The sequence below is a fragment of the Papio anubis genome, chromosome 9 (assembly GCF_008728515.1).
Source record: "Papio anubis isolate 15944 chromosome 9, Panubis1.0, whole genome shotgun sequence".
Classification (NCBI taxonomy): domain Eukaryota; kingdom Metazoa; phylum Chordata; class Mammalia; order Primates; family Cercopithecidae; genus Papio; species Papio anubis.
The window spans coordinates 111,283,896-111,298,943 of NC_044984.1; the positions used below are offsets into that span (position 1 = coordinate 111,283,896).

At 44.1% G+C, this 15,048-nt stretch overlaps 1 protein-coding gene across 4 annotated transcripts in view; it reads left to right on the forward strand.

Annotated features, from left to right (window-relative positions):
• FBXW8 (F-box and WD repeat domain containing 8) overlaps window positions 1–15,048 on the forward strand; it is a 111,899-nt gene that overhangs the window by 41,574 nt on the left and 55,277 nt on the right. For all 4 annotated transcript variants that reach the window (XM_031650797.1, XM_009181791.4, XM_031650796.1 and 1 more), the window contains one exon: window positions 6,531–6,688. In XM_031650797.1, the coding sequence (XP_031506657.1) occupies window positions 6,531–6,688 (158 nt within the window). The remainder of the gene's footprint in view (window positions 1–6,530; window positions 6,689–15,048) is intronic.

Below are 15,048 nucleotides of genomic sequence, written 5' to 3' on the forward strand. Positions count from 1 at the left end.
TGCCTGATTGCTCAGTAGGCTTTAAACCACTTCCATCTTCTGGGTTTAAGTCAACAAATTCATTCATTCTGTCAACACCCACTAAGCATGGATGAATCCCACACACAACCCCCTTGGTCATGGGGAGTTTATAGGCTGGTAAGGGATCCAGTTGCTGGTGTTTACAGAGCACTGTGGGAGGTGTTAGGGTTGGGGAGGAGCATGGTGCCATGACATGCTAGGGAGAGGCACCTCGTACAGGCTCAGCATCAGGCTAGCTTCCTCCTGGGAAATGACTTTCAACCTGAACCCGGAAGGATGACTAGGACTTGGCCAGGTGGAGTTTTCTTTGGGGCAGAGATGCTGCCCTCCTCACTCCCCAGCCAGTAGCGATCATGAATAACCCATTACTGCGTTTGTTTTTCTGGTAAGCTGGATGAAACACAGCTTCAGAATCCTTCTCAACACAGAGCTCTAGGCAGCCACTACCACATATTGGATTTGACACACAAATGAAACCATTTGCTATTCCTGGCCTGAAGCCTCATAACAGGGCCCCTCTTGGCTGCTCTGGGTGCCTGATCAGAATAGAACTGTGACTTGGTTTGGGAGTGGCTGTTTGTGTATGATCCTGTAGAGAGAGAAGTCTTACTAATGGTTCCACATGTTCTCCTGCATGCCCTGAGAAGCAGGCCTGGGAGGCACAGGTTGCACCTGCTTAGCCCTCAGTTCTGCTCCCAGCATACTGAGCCTTTTTTGTTGGCTTCTTGCCTTTCAGTTGCAATTTAGTGGTCGAATTGATGGCTTAGGGTCAGGGGCTGTGTCCTGCAAACCTGAGTCACAATATTGAGAACAATAAATTCCTTATATTGCACTTAAATGGGGGTGGTTCTTAAAAGCAGTATTTGTTTAAAGACAGTGTCATCTGAGGAGGCAGAGTGGCTTGTTGGCTAAGCAGTGATTGAGAAAAACCTGGGGCACATTTTGATCCCAGCTGTGCCACTAAAGTGTTTCTTGTGACCCTGGGTAAGTCACTTAACCTTACTTCTCAGTGTTTTTTTTTTTTTTTTTTTTTTTTTTTGAGACGGAGTCTCGCTCTGCCGCCCAGGCTGGAGTGCAGTGGCCGGATCTCAGCTCACTGCAAGCTCCGTCTCCCGGGTTCACGCCATTCTCCTGCCTCAGCCTCCCGAGTAGTTGGGACTACAGGCGCCTGCCACCTCGCCCGGCTAGTTTTTTGTATTTTTTAGTAGACGGGGTTTCACCGTGTTAGCCAGGATGGACTCGATCTCCTGACCTCGTGATCCGCCCGTCTCGGCCTCCCAAAGTGCTGGGATTACAGGCTTGAGCCACCGCGCCCGGCCACTTCTCAGTGTTCTTAAATCAAAACCACCCCCTAGCTTGCTAGGAAGGGCCTTAAAAATTTTGTTTTTAGCAAAGAAGAGCTGACACATGGAACAAAATAGAAATGCTGCTGGATACTTATGAAGAAAAAAGGTTGTTTTTAGCTGTACAGTATTTATTCCTTCTTCTTCTAGTCCGTTAGTCCAAATAAGTAATCTGCTTATTGGAAACTTACTAGTTAATGAAAGCTCTTTGGTGGTAAATCGTTTTAAATTGGCAATCCCTTTGGCATACAGAGCTCGAGAGAGGCTCTATTCCCATTCTTTCAACAAAAATCAGCTGTGGTCTCCGACCTATTTATTTAGAGGTAAACTCAACCTTGCCAAGTGTAGGAAAGACTGGGAGAGCACACAGCTTCACTGGGCTGGGGCATATCCTCATTTGGAAAAGACTTCTTTCTTCTTCAGTTTTTCCTTAGTGTTCTTACATCAGCTAGTATATTAGTTGCAGTTGTACTTTGCACAGACACTAATTAGAGAGTCATCAACATTGGGGTCCAAAGGCTTACTGACAATGTAACTGTCATAGTGGCATCTTAATTGGTTGAGTGTAATTGTCATTAGGCAGCGATAAAGACATCTGGAGCTCTGGAGAAAAATCAGCTTTTTTTCCTACCTCCTTTCGTTATCTGTTCTTGCTTCTCCTGGCCAATGTTGTTAAGCACTTTTAGATCACATTTAAGGTTTGGTTCAGGTCCCTCTGCCCCAACCTGTGTTTTACCCTACCAAAGATGTCTGTTTCCTTAGCACAAGTTCATTAGCATGGAGGCTGCCTCCCATGCTATTGTGGCTTTCACTTAGGTTAGATTTGAGAGCCCGCTGCTGAGTCATAACACAGTACCTGCTGCAGTAGGGTGTTTAGCCTCAGTTCCTGTCAATACAGGAGACGTAGAGCCTTTTATATTTTACCTCCTGAGTCATTTTGCAGCAAAACATTTTTGTTATTATCATACCTTTTGGTCATGGAGAATGAAGCTAATTTAAATAGATATATGGAAAATTTCTAGCTTATCCCCTGTTGTATAGTTTTCAGTCAGTTTGGAAATAAGTGGAAGCAGTCTAATGCACATCAGTGTGTGCATTCTGCGTGTTTCACTAATCATTACCACTGGAAAGTGGGCAGTGGAAATAAAGAGGTACCCCTCAAGCCAGTCAGGTTGTTACCTGCAGACACCCCCTTTCAGTCACCATTTATTTATGATTAGCTCTGTGTAAGGCACTGTGATGGAGGCTATGGCACTGCGGTAGGGCCTTCTTGAAGACTTTACAGTCAAGTTGAGGAGACGATCAATGCATATGAACTGTAGTAGTAAAAGCAGTTTCTTCACATAAAGGGCATAGTAGTTGAGTCAGAAAGCTTCAGGCTTCATGGAGGAAGGGAGGGCCTATAGTAGACCTTGAGGGTTTGGTAGGATTGGGCTGAGTTGATGGTTCTCAATCTTGGCTGTATATTGAAAACATTGATACCTGATTCTATCCCTGGACGGTCAGATTTATTTGGTCTGGGAGGCTGGAGTGCAGTGGCACGATCTCAGCTCACTGCAACCTCCACCTCCCAGTTCAAGCGATTCTTCTGCCTCAGCATCCCAAGTAGCTGGGATTACAGGCATGCACCACCACACCCGGCTAATTTTTGCATTTTTTGTAGAGACGAGGTTTCACCATGTTGGCCAGGCTGGTCTTGAACTCTTGGCCTCAGGTGATCTGCCCACACCCCCCCGCCCAGCCTCTCAAAGTGCTGGGATTATAGGCATAAGCCACCGTGCCTGGCCTGTATCTGGACTTTTTAAAGCATTCCAGGCAATTTTAATGTGCAGCCCAGGCTGGACCCCACTGGGCTGGGAGATGAGGAGGTGAAGAACTGCAGGAAAGTGGGGCAGGGAATCAGTTCAGAGGCAAGAACATTTGGGAGCCTCTCTGGAGGCTGGCTCGTGTGAAGGGAGAGTAGAAGATGAGGCTGGGGAGAGGGGTGGAAGCTAGTTTGTGGAGTTTTTTCAGTAGGTCTCATAATTAAAATTTAATTCAATAAGGTGTTAAGATGTAAGACCTTATAGAGGGTTCTCGGGGTGTATGGCAAGTACTGTTCTAGTCTGACTGTTGTAGTCATTGCATGCACAGCTGTGAACAAAACCTAGGCCCTGAGCTCAGAAGCTTCAAGCTGGTAGGGAGATGAACAGTGAGATGATCACAGACACCCACAACTGCCATGAGGGAGACATCCAGGCTGCCATCAAGGTAGATCGTAGTGCAGTGTAGTGTGGCACGTGAGGGAGAAAGGAAGTGGTTCCAGAAGAAAGATTCGTGCAGTCAGGTGTTTTGAAGGGCTTGGCTTGTGGGGGAAGACTGAATGAAAGCAGCTCGGAATCAGGGAGCCTGTAGTAGTCGGGTGTGAATGTGAGGTGTTGGGAGATTTGGACCAGGGTGGCCTCTCTGGGAATAAGCAGAACAGAACAAGCTTGGCACCTGAGTATATATAGTGGTGTGGGTAGTGGGCTACAGCGATGTTGAAGGGGCCCCTCTCCTTCCGTACCAGTGACCTGGGACTGATGATCCCATTGATAAAAATAAGGAATTCAGACACCGGCTAGTTTGGCCATGAGCTGAAGCATTTGATTTTAGACGTGTGGAGTCACAGTGTGAGTGGACCACCCTCCTCTGTGGGAGAAATGCTTGCCCAGGAGCCCCTCAGATATGAATAGAGTGCTGCTATCTGTGGGGTTCCTGCCCTCCTTCTCTTCTCTTTCCCTGAGTAAGGAGCGGGCTCAACAGTTTCTATTTCACAGCTCACTATTGTCTGGTTCAGCAGCTAAAGCACTTTTTTCCAAGCTTTGTTGTTTTGCTGTCATTTTGGCTCAGTACTCTGTGTTCAGGGAGCTGGGAGGCTGGAGCTGAGGCCACCTAAACCGTCTTTCCTCTCCACCCTTGCCTCCCTACTGTGTCCCCTGTGGGGGCACCACCGAAAACAGTGTGCAGACTGCTGGTGTGGTGTGACACATGGTTAGCAGGAAGCAGAAGGACAGAGACTGGTAGGAAGGAAATACAGTTTCCTAGTTTATGTACTTCTTTTTCTCAACGTGCCTTACTTTTCTGATCTGAATTCCCTTTATCTTTCACTTACCATCTCTGTATTTCCAAAAGGCGTTGCCATCCTTCTTATCTTTCCTGAATTGGCTGGTTCCTGTTACATAGAATTTAACCATAGGAATCTAGTCCCACAGTCTAGACGTTCAAACATGTCTCATCTGTTGTGTCTCTGTAGCTAAGCAAGTGGCCTTACTCCAGCGAATGGCCTGAGTTGTTCTCAGGGTATCACACTGAGCCCGGTATTTTGAGGGCAGTGAGGTCCATGGTATGTGTTCTGGTGTAGGGTTCCTCATTCAGAAGGGTGAGCTGACCGCTGCCTGGAGAGCCTGGGGGCCAGTGGCCATGCTTTGGCTGGGGTGATCTCAGTATCTGCCCTTGCTTGCACTTTGCTGGGCTTAAGGACATTCATCTTGTGTTTCTGCTTACTGGAGGATCAGTGGTCAACCCAGAGGCACAGCAGGCCAGGTTCAGAAAGCATGTCTCTCCCGTTTGGCTCTTTATCCCACTTGTGCACTCTCTGGGTGCCACGCTGCAGGTAGACAGCCAAGTTCTCCAACCAAGGAATTGGGGTGACAGAATGGCCTTTGGACTGTGCAATATATGTATTTACTGTAGATTAAGAATTTGAGTGCAGTACTACTAGTAAACAAAGCACTCCTGAATCACAGTACTTCTCTATAAGAAATTCCACCTGAGGCCAGTTGTGGTGGCTCACACCTGTAATCCCAGCACTTTTGGAGGCCAAGGTGGGTGGATCACTTGAGGCCAAGAGTTCCAGACCAGCTGGGGGCAAAGCCCCATCTCTACTGAAGACTGAAAAAACAAACTGGCCGGACATGGTGGTGCATGCCTGTAATCCCAGCTACTCGGGAGGCTGAAGCAGAAGAATTGCTTGAACCTGAAAGACAGAGGTCTTGCAGTGAGCCGAAATTGTGCCACTGCACTCTAGCCTGGGTGACAGAGTGAGACCCTGTCTCAAAAAAACAAACAAAAGAAAACGAAAACCAAGAAGTTCCAGGTTGATCTTCTATAGCTACTTCACTAATGTGTCACATCATAGATTTCAGTGACTCAGTGAATCTCAGAGGTTATCGCATCAACTCGCCAAAGAAACCCTGCAGGAACTATGGCTAGGGCCTCAGGAAGACTGTGAAACCCCTTAAATCCTTGGCCTATCTTTGTGATTGTGTGGTTCTATCATGAGGCCCTTAAAGGCATTTCTCACCCCTTTTCCCCCATAACACTCAATTGCTTTGCAAGTGGAATAAAACCCTCCGCAGCAGACATAGGCAACATAGCTTAAATACCTTGGTGACGGGCAGCACCCCACTTTATTATCTGGCCATTCTATCATCCTGGGGGCCTCGTGTCTGAGTAGGTTCAGCCTGGCCCTGGCTTTGATGGAAGGAGTCGTTTGTTGGAGTGGCACTAGTCATAGGAGAGAGTGAGTACTTCTGTTTTCTAAGTGGGCAAAACCAGGGAGTGTCGTGCATTCAGCAAGAGCTTTTCATGAGCAGGCAGCATTGTCTGGCTGCTAAAGGCAAGATTTAATTGTTTCAGCAAATCAATTAGTCTTTAGGGACTTTAATCAGTCAAATCTGATGCATGGATGAGGTATTAGAAAGCCTGTGCCTGTAAGACCATTAGTTCTGAGTATCCCTGCAGCATCTCTGTCTTTCGTATGAGCGAGTGTGTGTGTTTGTGGGTAAATAGTGTGGCTTATACAAATTTCTGCGAGTGATCCCTGCAGTGGGAGAGCTTGTAGGAGCAGATTGTTGTAATAGTGTAAAAGGAAAACCAAGGAGATCTTGCTACCCATGTCTTATTATTGTTTTCTCATTTGAGATTGTCACCATTGTGCTGTGAGAATGTGAAGCGTGTTCACAGCCTTCTGTCATCTAGTTGACATTTTCTCCTGTTGGAGTCACTCATCTAAACAGTGCCGCAGGAGTGGCTCCACACCACCCGATTCTTACTTGTCTGTTGTTGTAAGGCTCTATGCATTTTCCCCACCATAGCCCTGCTCTTCAATCCCTTTTTGGAACCAAGTGTGTCATTCTCTTCCAGATATACATCAGGGGACGTGAGAGTGTGGGACACCCGCACCTGGGACTACGTAGCCCCCTTCCTGGAATCCGAGGACGAGGAGGACGAGCCTGGAATGCAGCCAAATGTCTCCTTTGTGAGGATAAACAGCTCGCTGGCAGTAGCAGCTTATGAGGATGGTAAGTAACCACAACCCTCCTCCCTATTAAGGAAAAAAAAAGCTTTACAAAAATTAAGCAGCTGTGGCCGGCTCCCCCCTGTAATCCCTCCATACGTACACGTGGGCACACACACATGTTCACACACACACACTCACTTTTGCCTTTATGTGAAGAAGTTGGCCAACAACCGTCAATGCATTAGTAGGCATTGGAACACAGCACCCATTAAAACTGGTGTTTAATTCCTACTGGAACTGTCAGGCTGGGCGCTAGTGCCAGACACAGGGCTGGCCAAAGCATCTTAAGCAAATAACTTGTTTGATGTAAAATATTAAATATACTTGGCCTACTTTTCCTTTAGCCTCTGCTCAGCCCAAAGGGAATAGCAAAAAGGGGATAGACATAGATCATCTATTGACAAATATGGATACAGAAAAATAAAAGTCAGTGCCTACCTTTTCCTGGCACTTAATATACCATACAAGATAATTGATAATAATATGTTTTCTCTTTGACATTGGTAGAATTCTTTTTGAACATGAACAACTATGGATTTTTGGAACTAGGTGGGAACAGTCTAAAGTTAGCTTTACCTATGTAAAGAAACTCTTGACAGTGTATAGCTGTCATGGTCATTTCAGTGGCCATGATATCCAGTATGCCCACCTCTCATGCTCCTATCCTCCGTTATATTGTGAAGTGTTGAATCTCCACAAGCTTCATGACCCCACTTGCCCAAAAGTTGGGACCACAACATATTTCAGAATGTTAAGTGTTCATGTCATGGCACCACTGCAAATCTTCAGAGTCGTTGTGACATTAGCAGTTGGCTCAGAGGGACAAAACTAAAATAGCTAATGGGGAATTTTATACCCATGTGCTGTTTAAAAATAAAAATTAGGGCTGAGATCTTACATATATGTACCTATATATATATTTGAGACAGGGTCTCACTTTTTTGCCCTGGCTAGAGTGCAGTGGCACTATCTCAGCTCACTGCATCCTTGACCTCCCGGGATCCAGCGATCCTCCCACCTCAGCCTCCTGAGTAGCTGGGACTACAGGCACATGCCACCATTCCCAGCTAATTTTTTGTATTTTTTTTTTTTAGAGATGGAGTTTCACCAAGTTGCCCAGACTGGTCTTGAACTCCTGAGCTCAAGCTGTCCGCCTGCTTCAGCCTCCCAAAGTGCTAGCATTATAGGCATAAGCCACTGCGCCTGGTCTTGAAAATATTTTTATATTTTATATAATTACTTTAGCAATGTGATGTTGGTTTGATGTTAGTAGACACTATTGATGGATTTCCTTTTCAGCCTATAGAAGTTCAGCTAAGCTATTTCTGTGGTGTAATTAATATTTCATATATTTATTGAGACCCTGGATAGATACCATAAGAACAGCTTAAACATGTTTGCTACTTTCCAAATTATCAATGAGTTTTTTTTCCAAAATACCTATGCAAAGATTGCAATCCTTTTAAGTTAGAATCATACAGTTTTAGGATCATCTAATAGCCATCTCCTACCATTCACACACACGAATGTGCACACACATACTCTTCTACAGATGGGGAAACGGAGGTGCAAAAACCTACTTCAGCTAGGTAGGTGAAGTCAGCAGTGAATCCAGAACTGTGATTGTGTCTCCAGGGCCGTGCTGCGGTGGTCATGCTGTTTATGGAATCCTGGACATAAAGACTCTTGTAGAAATGTGCGCCCAATTGATTTGCAGCCCATGTCTCACATCTCGTGAGCTTGAAAATACAGCTTGAGGTCATGTGCAGGGGTGCTGCTGCTGGTTTTATGTTGTTAGAATTGTCTTCATTTCCCTCATCCCCTATTGTGGCACAGAAATCTTGGGAAAACAACGTAGGCATGATAAAGAATCTACTTTTTTTTTTTTTTGAGACAGGGTTTTGCTCTGCCACCCAGGCTGGAGTGCAATTGCACCATCTCGGCTCACTGCAACCTCTGCCTCCTGGGTTCAAGCGATTCTCCCCTCAGCCTCCCGAGTAGCTGGGATTGCAGGTGCCCACCACAACAACCAACTAATTTTTGTATTTTTACTAGAGACAGGGTTTCACCATGTTGGCCAGGCTAGTAATCTACTTTCTTTGGTAAATGCTTAGCAATTGATTGCCAAAATATATTTTATATTCTTTTTTTTTTTTAAAGTCATAGTTAGAATTCAAACAGAGCAAAAATGTATATAAAATGACAAAGAAAAAGTATGCAAAAAGAAGTCGAGGTATTCCTCCCTGTCCCATTTCCAGGCCCTCTCACATTTTACTCATGGAGGGGTCCTGCTGTATATACTTTTATACACTTTTTTTTTTTTTTTTAAATAACTTAATGGCACATCTTGGTGGTCTTCTGTATTCACACTTACATGGTAAAGTTTATTCTTTTTAATGCCTGTGTAGTACTGCATTATGTGGCTGTACCATCATTTATTTATTAGGACCCTCATTGATGCACATTTGAATTGTTCATTTTTGTTACTGAAAACAGTGCTGCAAGCAATATGCTTGAACGAGCGCCAAGATGGACTTGTCCAAGGGTGGCCGTGGGGTGAGGTGCAGTGATTGCTAGGTCGGAGGCTATGGCTGCTTTAGGCTTTGATAACTATTGCCAAATTGCCAACCAAAAAGGTTTCACCAGTTTTTAGACTCACCAAAAGTATGTGAGACTGACTGACAGGTGAAAATGGCATTTTATCGTTTTTGTTTGCCTTTCTTTAATCACATGTGGACATCTTTTCTTTGTGTGTTGTTAGCTGTTTCTATTTCTTCCTCTGCAAATAGTTTGTTCCTGTCTTTCTTCATTTTGCCTTTGGGTTGTCATCTTTTCTGACTGAAAAGAAAGCTTGGGAAATAATCCTTTGCGATACGTATTTCCGATATTTTTTCAGTATGTCATTTATTCTTTTTTGTTTGTTTTGAGACAGAGTCTGGCTTTGTTATCCAGACTGGAGTGCAGTGGTGCAATCTCGACTCACTGCAACCTCTGTCTCCTGGGTTCAGGCGTTCTCCGGCCCTCAGCCTCCTGAGTAGCTGGGATTACAGGCGCCTGTCACCACACCCAGCTAATTTTTATATTTTTAGTAGAGACGGGCTTTCACCATGTTGGTTAGGCTGGTCTTGAACTCCTGACCTCAAGTGATCTGCCTGCCTTGGCCCCAACAAAGTGTTGGGATTACAGGCGTGAGCCACTGCGCCTGGCCTGTGATTTATTCTTTAATGGACTTGTTTTCTAGAAAGTACTTGGTGTGTGTGAACGATTTTAATTTTTTAATCTATAAGTGAGTGGGTTTTATTTTATAATTTAATGTTTTTGATTACTACATTTTTAGGGTTCAAAGATCAAAATAATATAAAGTTATGTATTGAGAAATCATGCTGCCACCCACTTTTGTCTGCTCCATTCATAAGTAATCATATTTTTTACTTTCTTATATATCCTTGTATTTTAGTATTACAAGTACAAGCAAATATGAGTGTGTATATTCTTATTGCCCCCTTTTCAAAAAACAAAAGACAGCATACTATTTATATGATTCCACACCTTGACTTTTTTCTCTAAATAGCATATCTTAAAAGGCAGTCCATGTCTGTGTAGAGAGTACCCCGTTTGCACACCTGAATGGTAATTCCATTGTGTATAAACACTTTGGTTTATTGGAGGACAGTTGTGTTGTGTTTGCCATTACAGTGGTGTAGTGAAAAACCTTGTAAAGATGACCTTTCACGCAAGCGCAAGGAGGATTGTTTTCTGGGTTACAGGGTAAATGCAAATGGAGTTTTACTATTTTATGCTCTCACCAGCAAGCCATGAGAGCGTGCCCGTTTCCTCACAGTTTTGCCAACAAAGTATGTTTCCAGCTTTTGGGTATTCATCAGTTTGAGAAGAAGTGGTCATCAAGTGTAGTTTTAACTTACATTTCTCTTAGTGTGAGAAAGGTTAAATTTAAGAAAAAAATGTGTACCTGCTACTTGTAGTTCTTTCTTTTTCTTCTGTTACTGTTACGGCTTATTTTTTATATTTTTATCTTGACAGCTTTGTCTTGGATTAGTATGCAGTATGGTTCCAAGTACATCTTTTTTCTAGCATAGCCCATTTCTACCTAACTGGTTTGAGGCACTGCCTTTATAAGCTTTTAGCTATGAAATTCACTTTGTATCTGGGTCTGTTTCTGAACTTTGTGCTCTGTTTCAGTTGGTCTGTCTGGCAGCTTACATTTACATCAAGCTTGTCAGTCTCGTCCTTTGGGGTTTCACGTCATGGTTGGGAAGATGATTACTCAATGCCTGGGTAAAATCTATAGTGCTTCCAAGGCTGCAGTGTTTCCATTGAAATCTTTGATTCGTTTCAAGTTCATTTTGGTATTAAGGGCTCTTGCTTTTTTAGAGCCCTTGTGTTTCCCTGCTCCTCTCTCATGCTGAGCTTGTTTTATTGGTCTGATTCGGGTTGTTACTGTTTCTGTGATAAACAACAAGTTCTATTCTTTTCCGCAGACCTCAGGTGGTGTCATCTTTGGTCCCCCTTCAGTTTAATAGATCGACACTATGGTATTTACACCAATATATTCATGAATAGCTACTTCTGGGCAAAGACAGATTCAAATAATCAAACCCACATTTTTATATTGCTTCTTTCCAGGAGCAGCTAACTGGCACTTCTTAGGCAGGAACATGACAAAAAAGGAAATTTACCTTGTGGGGTCTGCTGTCTAAAATTTGTGACATGGAAAAGAAGAATAAGATAATAAAATGAGTTAATGAACTTCAGTTCTCTGATTGTGCCAAAGTGAGGCTCTGTAGCCATTGAAACGCCCTTGCTGGTCTACACGCACATTCTCAGTGGAGGGAATCGTATCCAGAGGGGGAGATGGAACCTGCTTTGGGGAAAGGGAGTCATCCTTGCATCCCTTTTAGCCTCTTTGCCCCGTAGGAACACTGTACACGCACCTGGGGTGTAGAGATTTGGCAAGGTGATCCACAGTTGTGATTTTTTGAATTCCAACCCACTGGCCTCATATTTCTTCTGCCTTGTTTCCGATTGTCAGCACTGGCCATCCTCCAGTTTGATTTTACCACTAATTGTGTTGCACGTTACCATACCGAAATGAATCAAATCAAAATGCTTTTCCTGGAGCATTAGATAAAGCAGGCGAAGGTTCTGAGTAATGAGCAGATGCTGCTAATGCAGGGACGGCGGAGACCTTGCCAGGACTCCATCTGCTCCATGCTTGCCTGCCTTTGGCCTCATGCCACAGCATTAGGGAATGGCAGTGTGCTCGAAACCCACTCCCTGGTCACAGAGTTTGTCTTGAAAGCTCACTGTTTGGTGAGAAATGAGATTACACACTTCTTAGGTGCAAAGAAGTTTTTATTTGTCTCCCTCAGTGGAGAGAGGAGAGACGCGATCTGGTGCATATTAGCATGAGGAAGCCTGGATGGGACAGCCAGCAGTCCTCTTTATACGGTGCCATCAAGCACAGCAAAGTGGCTTATCCACCTCCGCAGCGCTCCCAGTGCAATTGTCTGAACACACACATGCTCCATTGTCCGGCACTGTGGCTGCCCGGGACTGTGGCTGCCCGGGACTGTGGCTGTCTGGGACTGTGGCTGCCCGGGACTGTGGCTACCCGGGACTGTGGCTGCCCGGGACTGTGGCTGCCCGGGACTGTGGCTGTCCGGGACTGTGGCTGCCCGGGACTGTGGCTGTCCGGGGCCCAGGTGACTATGATTTCTCATTTACTGACATATCAACAATGGACGGGGGGAGGGGGGTTCTCTCCAAGCTGCTTTTTAGCGGTGAGCAGTAGGACCATGTTTTAGTTAGACGACTGTGGAGACTAGGTGCTTCTAAAGTTTTATTAAGATTTTATTTTTAGTAAAAAATAGTTCTTCAGTCGTTTTGCTTGTATCTTTTGTTTGTATGTTGATGATGACATTTGGATGTGATGGCATGGCCTTTGAATGCAGTATACAACTACCCCCCTGCCCCCAACATTGAAGTTTTAGAAGTGGATTCTTAACATGTTAAAGCATTGCTTGGGAGAAGGCTAAGGCAATTGACTGGATTGTGGAGAACTTGATTTTTTTCAAGGCCTTTCTTTTCCAGTCAGTCGTGTCCTAAAAGTTTCAATAATCAGTTCTTGCCTGGTACCTTTGCCTACTCACCCTTTAGGTCCAGTCTTCATATTCGTACACTTTGCAAACAAAGCAGAATGAGACATTTTTCTAACAAAAAACAAAAAAACACACCATGTATATTCCTTGTAAAAGATAGGGTATGTTTATAAACGTAAACTTTTTTTTTAACACTAGGAATGCTCACATTTTAAACATTCAGAAGGGAATTAAAATATTTAGGCTACGTGTGGTGGATCAGGCTTGTAATCCCAGTGCTGTGGGAGGATCTCTTGAGCCCAGGAGTTGAGACCAGCCTGGGCAACATAGTGAGCCTCCGTCTCTACAAAAAATGAACTAGCTGGGCATGGTGGGGTGCACCTGTGGTCCCAGCTACTTGGCGGACTGAGTTGGGAGGATCACTTGACCCCTGGAAGTTGAGGCTGCAGTGAGCCATGATTGCTCTGCTGCATTTCAGCCTGAGCAACAGAGCAAGACCCAGTCAAAAAACAAACAAACGAACAAAAACAAAGGCAGAAATCTGAACTGAGGGGTTTCGGTGTTTAAGGAATCCTTCTTAGGGCATTGAACTTTAAGTTGGCCTCTACCCGGCACATCTAGGATGTTAGGGTTTGTTTCACAGACAGGCCATAGAGACTGTATTAGGAGCTGGACGAGGTTGTTGAATACAAATGCTCTTTGAAAGCTTTTTCTATTCCTCAGTGACAGGAGCTTGAAATGATACATGCTCTGGGTAGAGTCTGTGTTCTATCTGAATAATGGGGCAGTGGGCCTCACATGAGAGTCCACAGATTGGATTTTGGGTGAGAGCTATGAGATCTGTAGAAATTTTTTTAAAATCTGTATTTTTGTTTTTATAGTAATCTTAAAAAATAAAAATAAACTAGATCTTTTGACCCCATGACTGAACTGTGCTGTGGGATCTCAGTACTGGAATTTACACTTTGTGTTTGAGGCTGTTGGTACCAAGTGACCACCTGCATGCCCGTATTGACCTTGTCATGAATTGTTTTTCACACCAAGGGGTGTCCATAGTTAATTTTTAGGGATCTACAAGCCCTCAAAGTTAAGAAACACTGGAAAGGCACCGTAGTAGACTAGTAGGCACAGACTAATGGATGACCAATTTCTGGGATATCTATGCGTTTTTGAAGTTACTAGTGAAAGTAATTTGAAGTATTTTTCTCCTGTAGAAAAATGTGGCACATTAAATTGTTAAGATTTAGTATTACTCTTTTGGTTTTTTGGAGGTGGTTTTAGTGAAAACTGATTTTTAATAATAGACACTCAGATGCATAAATTCACAGTAGCTGTTCTATTTTATTACAGTTGAGTTACAAACTGAAAGAAGCAATAGTAGCACAAGGTAGCTTTTGGGAGCTAGTTTAGACTTCAGAAATAAATTGCCCAAGTTCTTAAGTGTACCTAATGACAACTGAGCATGAATTTATTTGCTTTCTCGAGGAAGATAAATAGAATTTTAAGTGAGAGAATGTAACTTCCCTTTTCACTGTGTGCAGTTTCGGTTGTGGCGTTTATTTCATTCTGAACCCTAGGGCTTGATCAAACTAGAAGTGAGTATATTTGTGGAATGAATATATTTTTGTTTGAAAAGCAAAATGCATCTGCTTGCTTGCCTTTTCATTCAAAAAGCCATTAAACGGGCTCAAGTGGAGTAGAAAGGTGGTCTGGGGGCCAGGGACAGTGTGAGAGGGAAGCTGAGCGAGGCAGTGGGCTGGGAGCTTGGCAGCATACAGGGAGACTGAGCAGGTAAGTATGTTAAGGCTCATGGGAGCCAGTTCTCTCATGCTTGGAGAAGGAAGGCTGAGGTATGGAAAGGGGATGGCCAGAATGAATCCTTTGGGGCTGGATTGGAATAGGAGGCATCAGTGTGGAATTTATGGAGTTAAATATAGATAGAGAAGTAAACAGAGATGTACATGTATGTTGTACGTATATACGTTTATGTGTGTCCTGGCTTTGTTTGCTGAGAAGGTGTAAGAGCAGCAACAGTCCAGTAGCAGTGAGGACAACTCGTGTCCAGCTCTTGAAGATATAACTTTCTACTAAAAGGAACCAGGGATGCTTGGAGAAATGGTGGACTCCAGGGATGGGGCAGTAAAATCACACAGTAAGCCTGGACCATCTGATTGCACTGAAGTGAAGAAGTGCTTGAAGAATGATGATGACATGTCACAAGGACACATAAGTGAGCTTGAAG